The sequence below is a fragment of the Dromiciops gliroides genome, chromosome 1, assembly GCF_019393635.1.
Source record: "Dromiciops gliroides isolate mDroGli1 chromosome 1, mDroGli1.pri, whole genome shotgun sequence".
NCBI classification, from domain to species: Eukaryota; Metazoa; Chordata; class Mammalia; order Microbiotheria; family Microbiotheriidae; genus Dromiciops; species Dromiciops gliroides.
Window position 1 is genome coordinate 516,751,763 of NC_057861.1, and position 21,354 is coordinate 516,773,116.

Consider the following 21,354-nt stretch of genomic DNA (forward strand, 5'->3'; position numbering starts at 1 on the left):
AATCTCAAAACTTCACAAATCACCATCCTATGCACTGCTGACCAGATGCATTTCAATACAGAGATGAGTAGGGATGGAGGGAGTGGGATGTCTACCCAAGCTAATTGCTGGAGTATCTCTGATGAATATCTTGTCTATGCTATTGACAAGTGAACCTTATTTAGAAAACTATAGGATGACCTATAAGTGTCTTATTTCATCTCATCATCAAATCTGAATTAATACAGCACCAACCAGAGTGAAATAGGCCCATCCCTAACAAACCCTGAGACATAAATCTTCAAGGAGTTGAATATGGGCAGAGGTTGAAAGACCAACTATGAAGCTAAGGAGATTTGGGTAAGTGTAAGGAATTTGACTGTCATCTGCTATTATTTCTCAAGAATGTCCATTAAGGTTGCCATACAGAAAAGGAATTACAGAATTACAAAACCACAGAATTTTACATTGGTAACATACCTCAGCTGTGTCTAGTCCAATTCATTCAGAAAAAAGAATCTCCACTAAAATATTCATGACAACTGGTGTCTAGCCTCCATTTCAAAGCCTCCAATTGGGGTAAGGGTGGGGGACACATCCTCTCTTGAGGTAGTTCACTCCATTTTTAAATAGCTCTCTTGGGAAATTTTTCCTGAAGTCAAACTTAAATTTGTCCCTTTTACAATTTCTATCCATTGCTCCTGGCTCCGTCCTCTGTAGCAAATGAAACAAGTACGATCCTTCTTCCCCATGACAATTTTCTATACTTGAAGAGATTTATCATGTCTCCCCTGAGTTTTCTCTAGGCTAAACATCTCTAGTTCTTTTAACCAGACCTCTTGTAGTATGAATGCTCTCCAGCTTGCCAATGTCCTTTAACTGTGGCACCCCAAACTGAACACAGTGCTCTATGTGGCCTAACCATGGCAAGCTGCTCATTACTCAGACCTTAGGCATTTGTGGGTAAAATTATGAGGCCATAGATGTGTGACTCACTCAGAAAAGAGACCAGATTTGATCCTGATTCCAAATCCAGGGCTAGACTCACTACACCACAGTCTATTTCAGGGCTATCTGAGCAGCCACAACCCTCTTTGCATAAACCGAAGCACTCCAAAAAGCCAAAAGTAGAGTCTATAAGTAGAGGAAGATGGAAGCATGAATTTGGGAAAGAATAGATTGTGATTTTGTTGTTGTTGTTGTTGTTTGTGGGGTAGTGGGGGTTAAGTGACTTGCCCAGAGTCACACAGCTAGTAAGTGTCAAGTGTCTGAGGCCAGATTTGAACTCAGGTACTCCTGAATCCAGAGCTGGTGCTTTATCCACTGCGCCACCTAGCTGCCCCAAAAGAATAGATTGTTAAGACTCTATAGATTATAGATTATTGTTAAGACTCTATAGATTGTCTGACTCTGTTCTTTTTCCTTTCAGGGAGATGATGTGAGAATCAGTAGTGATTAGCATAAGCTTGGAATTTACATCCATTAGAATGCTTACTCTACAGGGTAAGAAACATAACAGTGCTGGCAGAAAGCAAAAATAGCATGGCCATCCCATCTTAATTAAATAGAATTCTGTAATAACAAGTTAGAACTCACAAGTCAGTAGCAGGTAGCTAGGTGGTACAATGGATAGAGTGCAGAGCCAGGAATTGGGAAGACCTGAGTTCAAATTCAGGTATGTAGTAGCTGTGTAACCCTGGGGAGGCCATTTAACCCTATTTAGTTCCATTTCCTCACTCATAAAATGAGCTGCAGAAGGAAATGGCAAACCACTCCAGTATCTTTGCCAAGAAAATCCCAAATAGGGTCACAAAGAGTTGACACAACTGGACAACAACACAAGTTAGTACAACTGTAGTACAATCCCTCATAATTATGTATGCCTTTATAGATAGCTTCTGTTTCTGCCTCCATCAGTCTTTATCTCTCAGCATTTTTGTTTTCTTTTGTTTGGTTTGGTTGGTTGGTTTTTTGCTGGCCAATGGGGTCCATCAGTCTTTATCTAAACATTCTCTACCATTTTCCCTCCATCTAATTACTAGATTTCCTCACAATACATCTTCACTCATGCACACACATGTGCTGGCACACACACACATACACACTCATACAACTCACACACAGAGTTTTTAGCTATCTTGTAACTTCTGAATATGGTATATCTTTCCTAAACTATATTCTACCATATATAGTTCATCTTGTTTGTTCTCTACTCTTTATATATTTGTGTATAAAATCCTGAGGCCATAGATTTATCACAGGTTCCTTTTTTCAAAAACCTTCTGATACTTTCACATGTGTAATTGGAATAGATATAACATGCATGAGTGCTCTTTATGGAAAAAGCTACATCATTTTAAAAATATATAAATAAATAAAACTGGATATGAAAGGGGGTACCTTTTAGATCTATGGTTTGTAAAAAAAATTCATAACCAAAGAATAAAAGAGATTATGAAAGTAAAAAGTAAGCAAATTTGATTATATGAAAAAAGTCAATGTAATGAATAAGAAGATAAACTGTCAAGTGAAGGGGAAAAGTAAGGTTCTGATATTCAGCATATACAGAGAATTGATACAAATATGCAAGCTCAAGATCCATTCTCCAATAAATGAGCAGTTTTCAAAAGGTGAAATGTAAATAATCAACAACCACATGAAATAATATTCCAAATCACTAACAATGAGGGGAATGTAAATTAATATAATTTATTATGAAGGTTTCTCTAATACGTATCTAATTGACTAGATAAGATAATAAAGGGTAATAATGTGGTGGGACTACATAAAGACAAATGTACTAGCACATGGTTGGGTTGTGGGACTATAAATCAGTCCAACTATTTTGAACAATAATTCAGAAGCATACTATAAAAGAGACTAAATTATTTTACCCATTGTTACAGTGATACCATTCCTAATCATCTTACTCCCAAGGAGGTTAAAAACAAAGGGAAAGGTCCCATAGAAGCTAAAATATGGCAACATGTTTTGTAGTAGAAAAAAATTAGAAATTAGGTAGGTACCAATCTTTTGAAAAATGATTGAACAAATTGGGGCATATGGATAGGAAGGAATATTAATGTACCATAAAAAAACTAAAAGTAAAAAAAAATGCAAAAGAACTAGGGAAGAACTGTATGAAATAATGCAGAGTGAAATAAGCAAAAACAAAAGAAGAAACTATACAATTTATACATTAATGTAAAAGAAAACAACACAAAAAGACATCAAAGCTCAGAGCAGTACATTAACCTATCTTGACACTAGAGGACTGACAATGAGATATACCTCCCTCCTCTTGATAGAAAGGTGGTAAATTATAGATTTAAAATGAAGAGGGGCAGCTAGGCGGCACAGTGGATAAAGCACCGGCCCTGGATTCAGGAGGACCTGAGTTCAAATCCAGCCTCAGACACTTGACACTTACTAGCTGTGTGACCCTGGCAAGTCACTTAACCCCCATTGCCCCACAAAAAAAAAAAAGAGGTATATACTGTAACAATTGGAATAACGCCACCTGCTGGAGACTTACTGTAGAAGAGTTCTGCCCATGAAGGGAAGGTCTTTGAGGGCAAGACCAGGAGTCAGGAAGTGACGCGAGCGAGTGGGAGGAGGAAGGAAGAGACTGGCGCTGACTCTGGCTCTTTTTTTCCTGAGGACGCTGGCGGAGAAGGGAGCTAGAAATGTGCTCTCCCTTTAATAGATAGGAATCTAGGCCTTTCTCTCTCTCTTTACCAAATTCTTATTCTCCTTAATAAATGCTTAAAAGTCTAACTCTTGCTAAAGCTTATAATTTATTGGCGACCACTCATTAGATATTTTAGACAGACTAGCTAGAATTTTAACCCTTAACAATACTATCAGATATGGTCAAATTTTCATTTATTTGTCCTAACTGTACTTTATTAGAAGAGATATTAGGAAATGTCAGTGATATAAATTTTAAAAATCAAGAAAAGCTTTTTTAAAAAAATAAAAGCAACATATTTCTGTGTTTGAATTCCATTACTGGTACTTCTAGCTTTATGACATCAGTTTCCTTATCTGTAAAATGGAAATAACACCTGCACTAACTTCTTCACAGGGTTGTTATGTGGATCAAATGAGATGATGCATGTAAAATATTTTCAAAATCTTAAAGCACTGTTTAAACATAAGCAATTACTGTTATTTTGTTTTATTTGGGCAGAACTGAAGGGTCATAGAAACAGCTGAGATATAATGCTCATTCTTCATCTCAAACTGAGGTCCAACAAGGAGTAATCACAAAGCTTATAAGAAAATTCATAAGGTTCTTTGAGTAGATGTAATATTCTATTTTTAAAGACTTTCCCCGGCAACCAGTTCCAGTGTTTATCAGCCCTCACTATTATGGAGTTTTTCACATATTATATAATGCAAATCTCTTATACTGTCAATAAAGACCTTTTCTTCTTGCCTTGTCCTTAGATAAATTGAAGAACTAGTTGTTTAAATCTGAAGAATTATAATTCACCCCCTCCAACACCTCCATTTTTCTGTTCTAAATAATCCCTTCTACTTAACCTTTTATCTACTAGCTTCTAACCACTTGATTATTTTGTGGTTAACCTCTGAACCTGCTCAAACTTTCTATGCACTATTGTTGTAAGCCCAGCTCTAACCTCAGCACCCTCTTAGTTCAAGGTTAATGATGGGACTGAAATGAGGCACTAGCCAATCACTGAACACTTAACAGGAGGCTTTGTAAGGACAAAGTAAACCTCCGGTTAATTGGAGATGGGGGAGGCTGTGTCCAGAGAAGCTACATAACACTATACCCTCCCCCATCTCCAACACCCGAAATCTGAGAAAGCCCAGTTATACACCACTGAGACCTTTTATGCCATCAAACCAGGAAGCTTTGGCAGGGAGCCAGAGTCAATCACTCTGCCTGGTGAAGAGGAAGAATGTCAAGAAAACATTGGTCCTAGCACAACTATGAAAACAAGAATCAGGACCCAACAAGGATCTTACCAGCATAATTGGAATCAAATCTAAAGTAATGTTATATTTCCCTTCTGTTGGGTCAGTCCTAAACATAATAAGAGCAATAAGCTACTGTTTGTTTCATTATTTTCTCTCAACTTCTGTACTTGTCAAGAATCAGAGGATTTCAATGCTGAGAGGGCCTTTATTGATCATCTTGCCCTTTTCTTCACTTTATAGGTTAAGAAAATAGACACAGACAGGTGAAATAATTTTCCCAAGTTTACACAGCATTAATGGTAAAGCTATGACAAAAACCCACATCTCCTGAATCCCCAATCAAGTGTTCCACTATGTGATGCTAAAACAAGTACTAAAGAATGCAATGAACTTGAAAAAAGTCCTAAGTTCTTATATTTAGTCTTAAGGCTAGATTTAAGTCAAATTAAATTAATAATTACTTTATTGAACTAATTAAAGTCTTAAGACTAAATCCAAGAACTTAAGGTTTTTTTCAAGTTTGCTGCATCTTTTTGGTTCTTGCTCACCAACATGCAATATATTTTCCCAGATTTCTTTCTACTTCGGGAAACTATAGTTCACGATCAATATTAATGAATCAAGCAGTATTTAAATGTCTACGTTCCAGGCTCTGTGTTAAGCACATACAAATCTATAAAGGCAAAACAGATCTGACCCTGAAAAAATGAATTTCCATATATAAGATGCAAAACACATAAAAAGTAAATGCGGGGCAGCTAGGTGGTGCAGTGGATAGAGCACCAGCCCTGGATTCAGGAGTACCTGAGTTCAAATCCAGCCTCAGACACTTAACACTTACTAGCTGTGTGACCCTGGTCAAGTCACTTAACCCCAATTGCCCTGCCAAAAAAAAAAAAGTAAATGCAAGATAATTTTGGAAGGAATTACTAATGTTAGGAGGAATCCGGAAAAGCCCCATGTAGGGGTACAGATGAAGTGAACTTTGAAGGACAGTAGAAATAGTGAGGCAAAGAACTCATTTCAGACATGGAAGGAGGGTCTACCTGTGGTTATCTAAAGGCAAGGAGATGAGTGATTAATGTTACCAGTAAGTTGCAGCACATAAGACAGTTTGACTAGAGTACAGGAAGGTAAAGAATATATTTTAAGTCTAGAAAGGCCGGTTGGAGCCATACTGTGAAGGGTGTTAAATGTCAAACAGAGGAATCTGTAATTTGATCTTAGAGGTAACAGGAGAAATAGGAGCTTCTTGAGGAGAGAAGTTACATGTTTAGGACTATACATTAGATTCCACTCTTACAAACATGAAAGATGGAAAAAGGAATAATTCATTTTGTCAGGAAGGGAATCAAGGAAGCTTTATTACTTTCGAATAAAAGTACTTTGTTTTCTTAATTGCCTCTTCATTTATGTGAATATTAAAAGGATTAATGACATAATTATTTTATTAATCACAGGGAAGAAGAAAAATAAACAGCTTGTATAAGTAATTACATATCTGTACCTATCTTGGAATGAGAATTAGAACTGGAAGTGAGCTAGAGATTATCTAACCCAACCCTCCCATTTCTTTTATAGTTGAAAAAACAGAGGCCCAAAGAGTGTGATAACTTGCCTAAGGTCATGAAGCAAGGTAATGGAAGAGCTAGAACTAGAATCCAAGCATCCTGATTCCTAACCCAATCCGACTGTTTACTTTTCACAACAAATTGAATTATAATCTTTTAATCTAATTTTCTAGGTTAGATCATTTGTAAACCACCCACGGCATTATATATTTTTGTACTCTGTTTTTATAAGCTCATTTTTTTCATGTTAAAAAAAAAAAGTCACGGCATTGACTCATTTTTATCCTAACCAAAAAAGAATTACATAACTCGCACCTATTTAATAAATAGTAAGATCAGAAGTAATTTATTTAATAATAAATAATGAATCATACATGAACTTAAAAATAACTTCACTGTTGACTTTGCAAGATTCCTATTCAAAATCCTTATACTAGGTGTCCCAAAAGGTTTAGTGCAGCCTTGAGCTATAAAACTACACTCAGACTCTTGGGACATGCTGAATTTAGGGCCTAATAAAAGAGTATAGTGTAAAGAATTTGTAAAGGTTTTTTTTTAAATAAAATGAAAGTATGTGTAGTGAAAGCAAGTTTTAGCATCTCAAGATAGTAAGAATAAGTTTGTCACCTTAGCATAACTGATTCCATTTTGTCTTAAGCCTACATTTTGTAATTGAATGGTTTTGAGTAAGTTGCCTTTCTATAAATTGTTTTTCTTTTCCTTTTTTTTTTTCAGGGCAATGAGGGTTAAACAACTTGCCCAGGGTCACACAGCTAGAAAGTATCAAGTGTCTGAGGCCAGATTTGAACTCAGGTCCTCCTGAATCATGGGCCAGTGCTTTATCCATAAATTGTTTTTCAATAATAAGATAAGCACTTGTGTGATATGGTGTATTAAACAATATGTGATTCTTTAAAAACTGATAAACATATGTGGATTCTCTGATAAGACAGAACAACAACAAAAATTAAACAACTTTACCATTAATTAACATAGTAAACTACCCATCAAATTATGTGTCAAACAACTTAGGAATACCTATAGTTAAAAGTTTTTAAAAAAACAAAACATTGAGTCCACATTGGAGACTGAAGCAGCCTGTGGTATCTTGAGGACAGTGCTGATTGATGGAAACTTGGCAGATGACAACCTTAAAGAGAAATAAATGGCCTCCAGCTACATTGAGAGAATCTTATCAAAAGTCCAATATGAAAGAAACTTATCAGAACCTCTACAAATCAGGTTGGTGGTTTGTTCTTAGAAGAAGGTATTGCTTGCTTAATTTGTTTAATAACATTTGATTTGATGCATTGAGAAGTATATCTAATAACTATTTCCATCTCATTAGTTAGCAAAGAGGTAGCTAGACAGCACAATGATAGAACACTAGACCTTGAGTCAGAAAGACACAAATCCAACTTCATATCCCTAGCTATGTGACCCTGGGCATGTGACACAATTTCTTCCTCAGTTTCCTTGTCTATAAAGTGAGAATGAAAGTAGCACTTAGCTCCCAGGGTTGTGGTAAGGCTAAGATAAGATTTGTAAAGCAGTTTGAAAATCATAATTCTTATATAAATGCTAGCTGTTATTATTATTAAAGACTTTACCTATCTTTTTTCAAACAAGTCAGGATTTTTAAAGGGAATTTTAATCATTAGGACAAAGTTGCTGGATTTTCATCCCCTCTTTATGAAAAATGAGGCTATGTTTTCCAGTTCTTTCTCTTCATACCAAGAGGTAGTCTGATGAAGTGACTAAATCTAGGAAAACCTTGTGTTGTTTTTCTCTGGGTAAATCACAAATCTTAGTGCTCTAGGCAACTCCCTAAGATTATAAATAGCAAGAAAAGGTTACAACAAGCATCAATGGTGGAAGTTTCCTCATTTAGGATGTCTCTATACAAATGAAATCATGTTGATTACCTATCTCTTTACCAGACAAAAAAAAAATGTACCGGATAGCAAACTAATATTATACCTAAAAAACTTCATCCAACATAAACCATCCAATGTAAATCATAGTCACAATACATCAGAATATTCATACTCCATGTTGTTGAGAAAGCTGACTTTATTATCATGCTATATAAAAAATTCATTGTACTGTTTAAAAAATTAACTGGAAAGAGCATTTACTTTATCAAGAATTTCCATCAATTGAAAAGATTCCCTTTTTCTGTTTCATCTTATGTTGCATTAGATTTTCAAAACTAATGATCAGCATGATTGGTAAATTATAAAAATCTTTCAAATGTATAGCTTAAAAGGAGCTGAGTTCACATAAGTAGATTAAAATTATTTTTATAACTTCTTAAATGAGTTTGTGAATAGATGAAATTTGAAATTCTACAATTAGATATGAATCTCCATGAAACCATATGGCAAGATTCTTTTGAATGAACCAAAGGTTAGGACTCTCAAAGGAAATGATGAGGAAAAAAGGTGGAAAGGAAGGAGATCTAGCAGGACCAAATCTACAAAGCAATAGTGATCAAAACTATTGCAAACTTCTTTTTAAAAATGGAGAACTTGGTTAGTGAAAATAGATGAGCTACAAAACAGGAAGAAGTAAATAAACAGGGGCAGCTAGGTGGCACAGTGGATAGAGCACCGGCCCTGGAGTCAGGAGTACCTGAGTTCAAATGCGGCCTCAGACACTTGATACTTACTAGCTGTGTGACCCTGGGCAAGTCACTTAACCCCAATTGCCTCACAAAAAAAAAAAGAAGTAAATAAACAGCAGCAAGGTGTTCAGTGTTACCCAAAGACTCCCAAATACTGGAAAAAGGATTTGCTATTCACCAAAACCTGCTAGGAAAACTGGATAGCAACCTGATAGAAACCAGATACAGTCAAATATCTGACACCATATACAAAAATAAGTTCCAAATAGATACATGACTTAGATATATAAAAGTTCACATCATGAAGAAATTAGAGGAACAAGGGAGAAAATACCTTTAGTATCTAAAAATAGGAGAGTTCATGACTAAACAAAGGAGAGAAAGGAAGACAGATCACAGAAGACCAAATGGGCAATTTTGGTTACATAAAATTTAAAAGTTTTGTTCAAATAAAATAAATGCAATTAAAAATTGGAAGGGAAACAATTAACTAGTGACAAAATCCTCACAATAATTTTCTGATAAAATTCTCACATCCAAGGTATATAAGGAGCTGACTCAAATTTATAAGAAAAAAAACCATTCCTCAATGCATGGTTAAAGGATATGAAGTCAGTTTTCAAAAGAAGGAATACAAGCTATTAACAAAATGTATCAAATCACCAATAGAAGAATGTGTATATAGATGAAAGCAACTCTGAGTTAACTCACAGTTGACAAAATAGAATGACAGGGGGCAGCTAGGTGGCGCAGTGGATAAAGCACTGGCCTTGGATTCAGGAGTACCTGAGTTCAAATCTGGCCTCAGACACTTGAGACTTACTAGCTGTGTGACCCTGGGCAAGTCACTTAACCCCCCTGATATTGTGCAGGAAACAGGAAGAGGTGCCAAGTGGCAGATTTATTATTCACTACCCAGTTCAAGATCACAGGTACAGGACAAACTGAGGAGGGAACCTATGCCTAAGACTGGAGGGCTAATAAAAGGAGCAGTCACAGGTTATGGGCTCTATATTGATTTAGGATTAAGTTTAGAAGCAAACAGTAACACCAGCCATAGAATCAGGAGCACCAGCCATGGATTCAGGAGGAGCTGAGTTCAAATCTGACCTCAGACACTTGACACTTACTAGCTGTGTGACCCTGGACAAGTCACTTAACCCTCATTGCCCTGCAAAAAAAAAAGCAAAAAAAAAGCAAACAGTAGCTATGTGACTCTGATCCCAAGAACTAAACAATTCCAATCTCCAATCCAATTTGAAGCCCACAGAAAAATAACCAAGGCAGGAATCCAAGACCAAAGAGAAGCACGTAGTTTTGTCATTCTGAACATGCAGAGCTTGCCAATGGCTGATTGCACCTGAGTCCAATAACAGTCTAGTGGAACTTTCCACCAGTGGTAAGCACATACAAGTGTTGTATAAACACAAATCCAGGTCAGGAAATTGTAAAACCTAGAACAGAAGGGTTGTTATCAGACTTTGCCCTGGATCTGATCACTTTGAGAGCACAGAATACTTGCAAATCTAGCATGAGCTGCCCAAGATCCTGGATTGACACAAAAAAAACAATATCTCTGAAAAAAAGCAGCAGAAAAAACTAAGAGAGAAAAAAAGTCAAGTCCAGAAATTTCCCCCAGAAGTGTGTAGAACCTAGTGCACATAAAGTCTGAAATAAAGAAATAGACTGAAAGAATGAGAAGAGGAAATAAAAAGAATCCTACCATAAAAAGCTATCATGATAACAAAGAGACACTCAAGGCAAAAACCAGAAAATAAAAATGACTACAAAACATCTATAAGGAAGATGTCAAAAAAATATACAGCTTATGCACAAATCCATCCAGAATTCCTGAAAAAGATGAAGTAATTTAGTTAAAATATAAAGCAAATTTAAATTATTTTTTAAAAATTTAAGAGCTAAAAATAATTTTTTAAACTTAATTAGAGGGGCAGCTAGGTGGCGCAGTGGATAGAGTACCAACCCTGGAGTCAGGAGTACCTGAGTTCAAATTTGACCTCAGACACTTGACACGTACTAGCTGTGTGACCCTAGGCAAGTCACTTAACCCCAATTGCCTCACCAAAAAACAAAACCAAAAAAAAAACTGAATTAGAGCCTTAGAAGACAAAAATGGAAAAAGAAGTGAGAACTATGGAAGAAAGATTTGGAAAGAGAATGAACAGTTCTAAACAAGAGATATAAACCTTTACCCAAGGAAAAAACTCTCTGAAAATTAAAATCAACTAAATAGAAGATAATGACTCCATGATAAAATAAGAAATATTAAAAGTAGAAGACTAAAAAATAAAAGAAATGTAAGGTATCTTAGAGCAAAAAATAAACTGACCTGGAAAATAGGTGAAGGGGAAACAATTTAAGAATCACTGGATTATCTAAAAGTTATGACTGGAAAAAAAAGATCCTAGACATCATATTTCCCAAAAAATCATAAAAGGAAACTGCTTAGATTTCTTAGAAGCAAAGGGGAAAATAGAAATAGAAATAATCTACTGGTGACCTCCTGAAAGAAATTCACAATAAAAATCCCCAGAAATATTATACCAAAATCCAGAGGTTTACAAGCCAAAGAAAAATACTATAAACAGACAGAAAGAATTCAAATATGTAGAAGAGACATTAAGTATTACAAAAGATTTAAGAGCCACAATTCCAAAAGAAAGAAGAGCATAGAAGATGATATTCCAGGAATTGAAAGATATAGGCCTATAATCAAAAATAATTTACCCAGCAAAATAGAGGGTAATTCTACAGAGAGAAAAATAGAGCTTTAATGAAATAAAGGACTTACAAGCACTCCTGGTGAAAAGATCAGAGTTGTACTTTAAAATACAAACTCAAGAGGTAATCATAAGGGACTGAAGTATTTACATTCTAATACGGGGAGATGAAACATATAGTCCCTCAAAACTCTATCATCATCAGTGGTCACAAAGGGTGCCTTATTAGACAAAGGGCTTAGGAGTGGCTCTGTTATGTTTTGATTATTTTAAAGAAAGAATGGAAAGGGCAGGAGGAGTCTTCAAGTCTTCTTGCACAAAATGACTAATATGGAAATGTTTTACATGATCGCACATATATAACCTATATAAGATTACTTACTATCTCAGGTAGGAGGGAAGGGGGGGATGGAAGACAGAGACAGAATTTGGAATTCGAAACCAAAAAAATTGTTTAAAATCATCTTTACATGTAGTTGGGGGGAAAATAAAATAAAAGGAGTGAACTCCAACCAAAGAAGAAACAAAAGAAATTATTTGAAACTATTTCCTCATTATATGCCAATGAAACTGACAATCTAAATAAAATAGATGAATATTTACAAAAATATAAAATGTTTGTGTTAATAGAATTGAAAGTAGAGTACTTAAATAACCCAACCTTAGAAAAAGAAATTGAATAAGCCATAAACAAACTCATGAAGGAAAAAAAACAGGACAGATATATTTACAAACAAATTTATTCAAACATTTAAAGAATAATTAATCCCAATACTAGGTAAATTGTGAAAAACTAGGAAAAGAAAAGATTCTAAAAGTATCTTCTATGATATAAATATGATCCTGATGCTTAAACCAGAGTCAAAACAAATAAAACTATAGTCTAATATCCCTAATGAATGTTGACTTAAATTTTTTAATAAAATAATAACAAAAAGTCTACCGCAACATATCACATAAACTATACACAATGGCCAGGTTAGACTTATACCAAAAAAATGCAGGACTGGTTCAAAGTTAGGAAAACTTTTAAAAATAACTAAACATAAATCACAAGAACAAAAAATGTGGTTATAATGATAGATGCAGAAAAAGCTTTTTACAAGATTTAGGAACTTGTTCCTTTTAAAAATAAACACTAGAAAGCATAGGAATAAACTTATGTTTCCTTAATTTGATAAGTACTATTTGTCTATAACCAAAAGGCAGCAATAGCTGTAATGGGGACAAAGTAGAGGCCTTTCCAATAAGATCAGGGGTAAAACAAAGCAAAGATGTCTATTCACCATTACCACTCAATATGGTGCTAGAAACATACTCTATAGCAATGACAAAAGAAAAAAAAGGAGATAATAAGTATAGGAAATTTTAAGATGTCTAAAGGGTGTCCAAAAGACATAGATCAGAGATGAAGAAAAGATCAGAAGAATTTTTGTTAGCTAAATAATTCTTACAATCACCTGCAGAAAGAGGATATTTGAATCCATGGGTGTTGACAAGATTTCTAAGCAAGATAGTATTAGAAGAAAAGACAGCCCAAACACAGGCTTCAGGGGTACTCATAATTACTGTATAATTACCTGGATGAACATACAGCAATACAGATTGAGGATTGTCATACAGGTAGGAGGAAAACCAGGAGACAGCAGTGTTATGAAAGCCTAAAGACAAGAGAGTATCCTTGAGAAGGGATCAGCAGCGTCAAAGGCTGAAGAGAAAATGAAGATTTGACAAATAAGAGATTACTGGTGACCTTGGAGAGAGCAGTTTCACTTTAATGAAGAAGTTAGAAACTAGATTACAAAGAATTTAGGAAAATGGAGGTATCTGGTGTAGATGGCATCCTAACAAGAATAGCCTTTTTTTTTAAACCTATGTACTAATCATTGATTTACCATTTTTAGCTATCTTGTTTTTAGTACTTTGGCAGTTAGTGCTATTGTTATGGCTCAGCATTGTATAAAGCAAGAGCAAAAGAAAAGGGAAAAAAATTGTTTTAAAGAGAAAAATATTAAAAGTGTAATTTTCAATGTTCTTAAAAGTAAAGGTCAACTGAACCAGAAGTGCCATCAATCCTACTGGTTTTTTAATCATATATTAGTTTAGATCATAAGATTTAAAACTGGAAAAAAATCATGGAAATCATCTAGTCCAATCTGTGCATTTTACATATGAAGAAAATCATGTAAGATTAAATGCTTTGACCAAGGTAGTAAGTGTCAGGGTCAGCTTGAACCCAATTCTTCTGAACTATTTAGAGGGGTTTCATTACTCTATAATGATACATATCTAGAAACCATTGCCAATATATAATTTAAATATAGTGTGATTTATTTAAAATTACAATTACATTAGTATTCTGGAAATAATCCTCTCTGGCATTAACTTTTAAACTAAGTTCAAAATTTATACCTATTTTATTATTCAACAGTTATATAATTATCCTATACATAGTAAATTTAATGAAAGTAGTTTATTTCAAAAGTTATCATCAGCCTGTTTTATGATGAAATGTCATTGGTACCAAAATAGAGTGATTGATTTTCAGATAGAATAATACATTGTAATATAAAACTCAAAATAGTGAGAAAAAGTCTATTTGCAATACCCAAACAGATGTTTTTTACAAAAATTTATTTTGTCCATAAATGATTCAAAAAGTAATTCCTTGAATATTTTTGGCCCTCAAAAATGATCAAGACAAAGACCCTGTTTTGTAATAAAGAAGTCATGCAAAGTGAATTTCAAAGTACCCCATTCTAAGCTCTATATTTAGCCATCACTTAGGAACAAAATTCCTACTGATTTCTCAGTGTCATATATGGTAGAGAGATGGTTGTTTCATTTCCTTTCAAATAAAAAACAGTACCTTGGAATAACAACCCATTAGTATTTTTTTCAACCTGGATTCTTAATCAAGATTTATTTAGAATGCATTCTAAGAAAATTTGCCAGAATGAATAAATTGTTAAGAATTAGATTTTACTTTTATAGCTGTTCTACTAGAAAATGAAAACTAGACTCTTCTTCTAGCTTTCCTAAGCCTCACTCCTTCAAATGTATTTAAACCAAGCTTTTAAATGCTTTCTGAAGATTATAGCAGCAAAAATCCATCCCATATTCTAGTCTGGCTGCTCTGAATACAAAACATAAGTGCTCAAATGAAATACACAATAGGAAAAATTCTGTTATTTAAGAAGCTCAATCTCTCATATAAAGCATTTTGCTCCACTAAGCAAAGATAATAATTCTCTTTATGGGGGGAAAAATAAAAGCACTAACTGACTTAGCAAACCACAACTCATCATAGTGACAGTATGTTTTATTCCATTACATTCAAAAAATTACCATAATTATTTCTTTATAGATATTTTTACATTTTAAAACCTGCTAAATAACAAATAAGTCCTCTTTATATGCAAAGGTAGATCTGCTCCTTAATGAGAAATTTTACCAGACATACTGAATAACTATGTAACAATAAGATATAAAAATAAACTACATTAAATTAAAAGCTTGGATTTAATGAAACAGCTATATATGTAAATATATGCATATACAGCATATGTGTATCTGTGTATTTGAGAAGACACTTCTGTATTTCTCCCAACACCGCTGCAAAAAACATGCTGACTGCTAAAGAGTTAAAATACGTTTCCCTTTCCTCAATGTGACAATTAATGCCAATTTTCCTAAGTCTGCTTTTCTGTACTTCTAAACTGTGAAGCATATGTGGAAAAATAATGGGTAAACACTGATTATTGCAGCCTCACCAGTCTATCCTGGAAGCTAGCATGGACATTTTCATTGATAAAAAGGGAGAATGGAAAGAAAGCAAACCAACCTTCACTTCAAACGTCACACCAGGTCCCAGGATCTTTTCATTTGAATGCAGCCACCCTCCAGAAGGCTTATTGACAAAAATGCTATTTGAATTGCAGACTTCACCTCCTAGGTTCATCTCCTCTGCCTGAAATTTTTTCCCTGTGCTCATCTTGCTTGTGTTCTGCTGAGAACACAGAGTGGCAGAGACAAGGTTACATGTGTTGTCTGAAGCGCCTGATGCTGAGCTAGGAACACTCAAGCTGCCTGGCAACTTGCAAACAGCAAGGTCCTTCACTGCAGAAGGCAGATTTTTGATGCCCAAAAGGTTGCTGGAGCTGGAGAATTTCAAGTGAGATACTTTATGCTTGAGAGTACAAAGCGTGGTGGGTCCATCCTCCTGGTCTTTATGGAGAACCTGGGTTGAGACCACATATGAGGATGATATTGCTGAGGTTGTGGCAATTGTTGAGACTTTGCTGGTGTTCGTGGACAAATTGTGGATAAGTTCATCAATTGAGGTCACTGAATCATTCCTGAAGCGGTTATACTTGGTATGTTGACGCATGCCCTTCTATCAGGTTTCCTGTATATGTTTTGGCAGAGCTGATGCCAACCCAGAAAACACCTGTTCTCTCATAGCAGACAATACATAATAATTTAGTAAGGGCAGTAAAATTGGGATACTCCCCACCCTCCAAATGTCTTTAAAGGAAGGAAGAAAAGAAGAAAATTTTTCCACACCCCTTCATTAAAAATAAAACAAAAGCCACGAAAGAAAACTGCCTGTGGTTCCTTGGACTAGGAAAAGTAATAGTTTTCTGATAGAGATTCCAATCCTGCTTAGCTGCCAAGTCTCTCACAGTAAAAGCATGACTCACACAAATGAGGAGACCCTCTTCAACAAAGGCTCAGTGAACACAGCAAATCACTTACAACTTCCTGTAGCAAAAAAAAAAAGGCACATCCACCCACTTACAGCACACCAGAACCAATCAATTCTCAAAATTCTCCAATTTCCTTTTTCCTATTTTTCTCAAAAGATATTTCCTTCCAATTTTTTAACTTCTCACCTTCCTTGAACCCTCATTCTTTTGATAACAGAAGTAAAGCCAGTATCTCAGTCAAACATGCCCACCCCAAGATCTTCACATTAGAATATATTAGAACATAATTTTTTAAAATAGGACAAATTAACTTCCTAAAAATCTGTAATTCTGCCTTGGGGGTTAAAACTGTGCCACTCAACTCATCTTTACAAGCCTTAGAAGTATTCAACAGTATACTTAAGAATATGAAAAGTACTTGTAAGAAAAATATCTTCCTCAAGCCCTGATGATTTAGAATCACAGTTTTAAAATAAAAGAAAGGAAAATACTCTACTAGGTAAAAAGAATCACTAATTTCCTTCCCCCCACCACACAACACCCCAAAATAGCAAAGCAGTCATAACAAGTGTCTTGGAGTCGTTTCTTTAAGAAATGTCTGTATCTGACCTTTGCACAGCACTTAACTTTCTTAATAAGCTATAGTAGTTCCTTTTTTCTTATCCAGTAAATCAAATACATATAATGAAAGAAAAACATTTCTTAAATATGGCAACAAGCTTCAGAAATGATATGCCTTTTCTCCACAGACATCCATGACAAAGAAAGAACTTTATGTGGAGCTCGATGTCATGTGAATGTTTTTGTTGTTTAAACTGTAAAAAGTACTAGGAAACAGAATTTTTAAAATCAAATTCCTTTTAATTATATCCTGATGTACTTCAGTCAGTAAGGAAGAAAAACATTCTTGATTTCATTATTCATATAATCCACAGGAAAATCCTTTCTCTTGAAAAGTCAGATGACAGCCTTGAGATAAAAATTTGCATTTCTTCTTCCATCTGATAAAAACAAATGGGAAATTTCCTTTATTGGAATGGTCGAGTGCATGTTCAAAAATTCCCCACTAATTTCTGACGTGAAATTAGCTTTACTAATTTTCAGCATGTAGAGCACAGGCAAAAAAAAAATAATAATAATCTTAAAATGAGCAATTTCCTTTTTAAAAAAGAAGTGAGACTCACCACAGTATATTATTAAGTCATTTTAAGGGTCTCCTCAATAGCTGTGAGCAAAAAGCTGCAGTATATAAGCCATTTAAACAGTTTTAAATAATTGTATTTAATTGGTATAATTTATAGCACGTTAAAAGAAGCCAACAAGTCTGATTCCAGGATTGATGAATAATAGAAATGTCCCATTCAACCTAAAAGCAAGTTTCTAGTGAGCTGCAGAATCACCTTTCATCATCATGTCGCAAACCTCCCACAGCATAAGCACAGAATTCATTTTTTCCTTCCCCTTGCTATCATAGCAACAGCAAATACACACACACGATAGATTATTTCTACTGTTATCCAAAGAGAAAACAAAATTCCCTATCAGTCCCAAACAGTTCTCTTCATTAGAAGCAGATAAAAACAACAAAATGTGAATGAAATTCTGTTTCTGTGAATGAAAGGGCTAGCTAGCAAGCCAATATTTCTGTGAATGAAGCAGGGTCTTGCAGCCTCTGCCAGGCAATCCCTTGGGAACTAACCACCTCAGCCAATAAGAGGCAGCTTGGATGACTCATTCAACAAAGACTTGATAAATAGTGGAAGATTCCATTTCAATCAAAGGCAGGATCTGCTCTCCAACAGCAACAACAACAGAAAAAAAACCCAGTCCAATTTAAAGGATCCACAGATTAATATTGCAGGAATTTTATGGGAAATAATTTCACAGGCAAACTCAAAACCATTAATGAGGTGAATATGAGGGAAAGCTTTTTACCCAAGGTGTGTTCTGCCCTTACACTTTCATTCAGCTGATTCATTTACATCAAGGAGAAAAACATGACTGTTCATTTGGTTAGATGTATATCGTGAATGTGTATGTATAAATGCAATTAATATAGTTTTCTGTAAATTCTCTTTCATATGAGCAAAATATAACATGGGTTCAGGTTTACTGGCTCTCCCCCCCCCTCCAAAAAAAAAAGACTGTAATATAGTGAATTCTGGCCAAACAGGTAATATTTTTTTTTTAATTAGTAAAACCTAAAGGAAGGAAATTGTGTAGACTGTTATTTATTTCCCATAACTGTTACATGAGGAAAAATATAGTTTAAAGAAATTGTTACTGAGGATTTCTATATTCTGAAAGTACTATCATGAAAATCTCCATTTGTCTAGAGGTCTTTAATATGACAACCACAATAATAAAGGACAGAGCAAAGAACCATAAAGTAGGTAGAAAAGGCTTTCAAATAGTCCAAATTGATGTAACAAATGTATTAAGTTAACAAAGATATTAAAACTCATGCACTATATTCAAAAGAAATATGCCTTCCCTCTCCAGTTCTAAATTAGAGAAAAATGGAAAGACCACTAGTTCTGGAGTCAGGGTACCAGGAACTTAAATTCTGAACCTAATGTTCACTATCTGTGTAAGAGTGGAAAGTTAATTAGCCTCCCTGGGCCTCAGTTTCCTCATATGTAAAATATCGGGGCTGGAGTAGATAGCCTCAAAGGACTCTTCAAGTCCTATTAGATTCCTTGAACTGTTTGGGGTATTTTTTTTATATTTTTATAGCTATATTTCAATATAATTGCCTTCATTTGTGATTCTACATATTTGATCAAAGAAAACTGAATTTTTTTTTAAATTGTGAGAATTTCTTTTGCATGACTACACATATCTGTAACAGGTTTTATTTTTCTTACCTTCTTGATGGGTAAAGGAATGGAACGAGAGGAAAGAGAGAATTAAGAACTACAAATAGGGGGCAGCTAGGTGGCACAGTGGATAAAACACCAGCCCTGGATTCAGGAGGACCTGAGTTCAGATCTGGACTCAGACACTTGACACTGACTGTGTGACCCTAGGCAAGTCACTTAACCTTCATTGCTCCACACCAAAAGTAAATAAATAAATAAAAGAACTAAAAATAAAAAAACTTTTTTTAATCCTTTGTATTTTATACATTTAAAATCATTATTCTGAGTAGAGGTCCATAGGCTTCACCAGGCAGCCAAAAGGGTCTAGGACATACACAAAAAGGTTAAGAACTCCTGCTCTATATGGAATTGTTTACCTGTCTTATCTATGGACCAGGGAAGACTGTATGAGCAAACAAGAGTTAGAGAGCATTACAAGATGTAAGATGGAAAAATTTGATTACATTAAATTAAAAAGGGGTTGCACAAACAAAACCAGTGTAGCCAAGATTAAAAGGAAAGCAGGAAACTTGGGGTGGGGGGAATCTTAAATCAAGAAAACAAAAACTTGCTGTCTTGTTGCATCTCAGTCTCAGAGGCTACAATGAGCTCACAATCATCTGCAAACAAAAAGTTGCTCACCAACTCTCCCTCCATGTTAGTCTTGGCTTATAGCCTTTTGAAGTTAAATAGTTTGCTGTCAGTAAGGTTAGCTGACCTTAGTGCCATTTTCAGCCTCAGTAAAGACATCTTATACTAAAAAATATGGAAGCAAGCTCATAGCCCTCCACTGGTGACTGGGAAACCCATGCAAACATGGCATCAGAGAACTGGCATGCAATACTGATGAACTTCTCTAGGCAACCAAATTTTGCTGTGATTTTCCACAAGCCCTCATGACTGACAATATCAAAGGCCTTGGTCAGATCGATGAATGTTTTGTACAGAAGTCTGCTCTGTTCTGCTCCTAGCATTTCTCCTATTGTTGGGCAGTAAACACCATAATGACCATTCCTTAGGCCTTTATAAAGCCACACTAGGTCTCAGGTAGATGACCATCATCCAGGTGAAGGAACAGCTTGTTAAGGAGGAGTCTGGCAAGAATCTTGTCAGCAGTGACTAAAAGAGAGACCCCACTGTGGTTGTCACAGAGCAACCTATTTCATTTTCCTTTGTATAGACGGGTATTAGAGGCATCCTTGCTCTCTTGGGAGGATAAACTCCTCTTTCTATGTAACACAGAAGATTTCATCAGCTTTTATATGAGCAGTGGACCCCCTGCTTTGTAGATCTCTGCTGGGAGGGAATCAGCAGCAGATACTTTGCCACTTGAGAGGAACTTAATGGCATCCAAAGCCTCTTCTTTGATTGGAAATTTGTCTAGAGAGGGATTGATTCAACCTGAGGTATGTGGTCAATGTCTTCAGCATTGGTTGATAACAATCTGCTAAGAACACTATGGAAATATTCAGCCCATTTCTCCAGGATCATGTCCTTGTCACTAATCAATGTGGCTCCATCAGCACTGAGTAGTTGAGATGCCCCCATAGGTCTTTGGCCCATAAATAACCTTTGGGGCATTGTTAAAACATTTTAGATTGTTATTATCAGTGTAAAATTTCATTTCATTTGCCTTCTTACTGGGCCAAGAATCCTACATCTTTAAAAACTTTGTTTGCACTTTACTTGGGCGGGGGGGGGAGAGGCAATGAGGGTTAAGTGACTTGCCCAGGGCCACACAGCTAGTAAGTGTCAAGTGTCTGAGGCTGGATTTGAACTCAGGTCCTCCTGAATCCAGGGCCAGTGCTTTATCCACTGTGCCACCTAGCTACCTGTGCACTTTACTTTTGATGTAGTTAAATGCTACCTTTTCAGAAATAGATAAACTAGACCCTATAGAGTTCTCATTTTTCATTT

General features: G+C 35.3%; 1 protein-coding gene across 1 annotated transcript in view; it reads right to left on the minus strand.

Annotated features, from left to right (window-relative positions):
- The window catches only part of SHC3 (SHC adaptor protein 3), a 173,326-nt gene extending 155,680 nt beyond the window's left edge, over positions 1-17,646 (minus strand). The window contains exon 1 of the mRNA XM_043979902.1: positions 15,712-17,646. Coding sequence (XP_043835837.1) covers positions 15,712-16,257 — 546 coding nt within the window. The 5' untranslated portion in view covers positions 16,258-17,646. The remainder of the gene's footprint in view (positions 1-15,711) is intronic.
- Between the last annotated feature and the right edge of the window lie 3,708 nt (positions 17,647-21,354).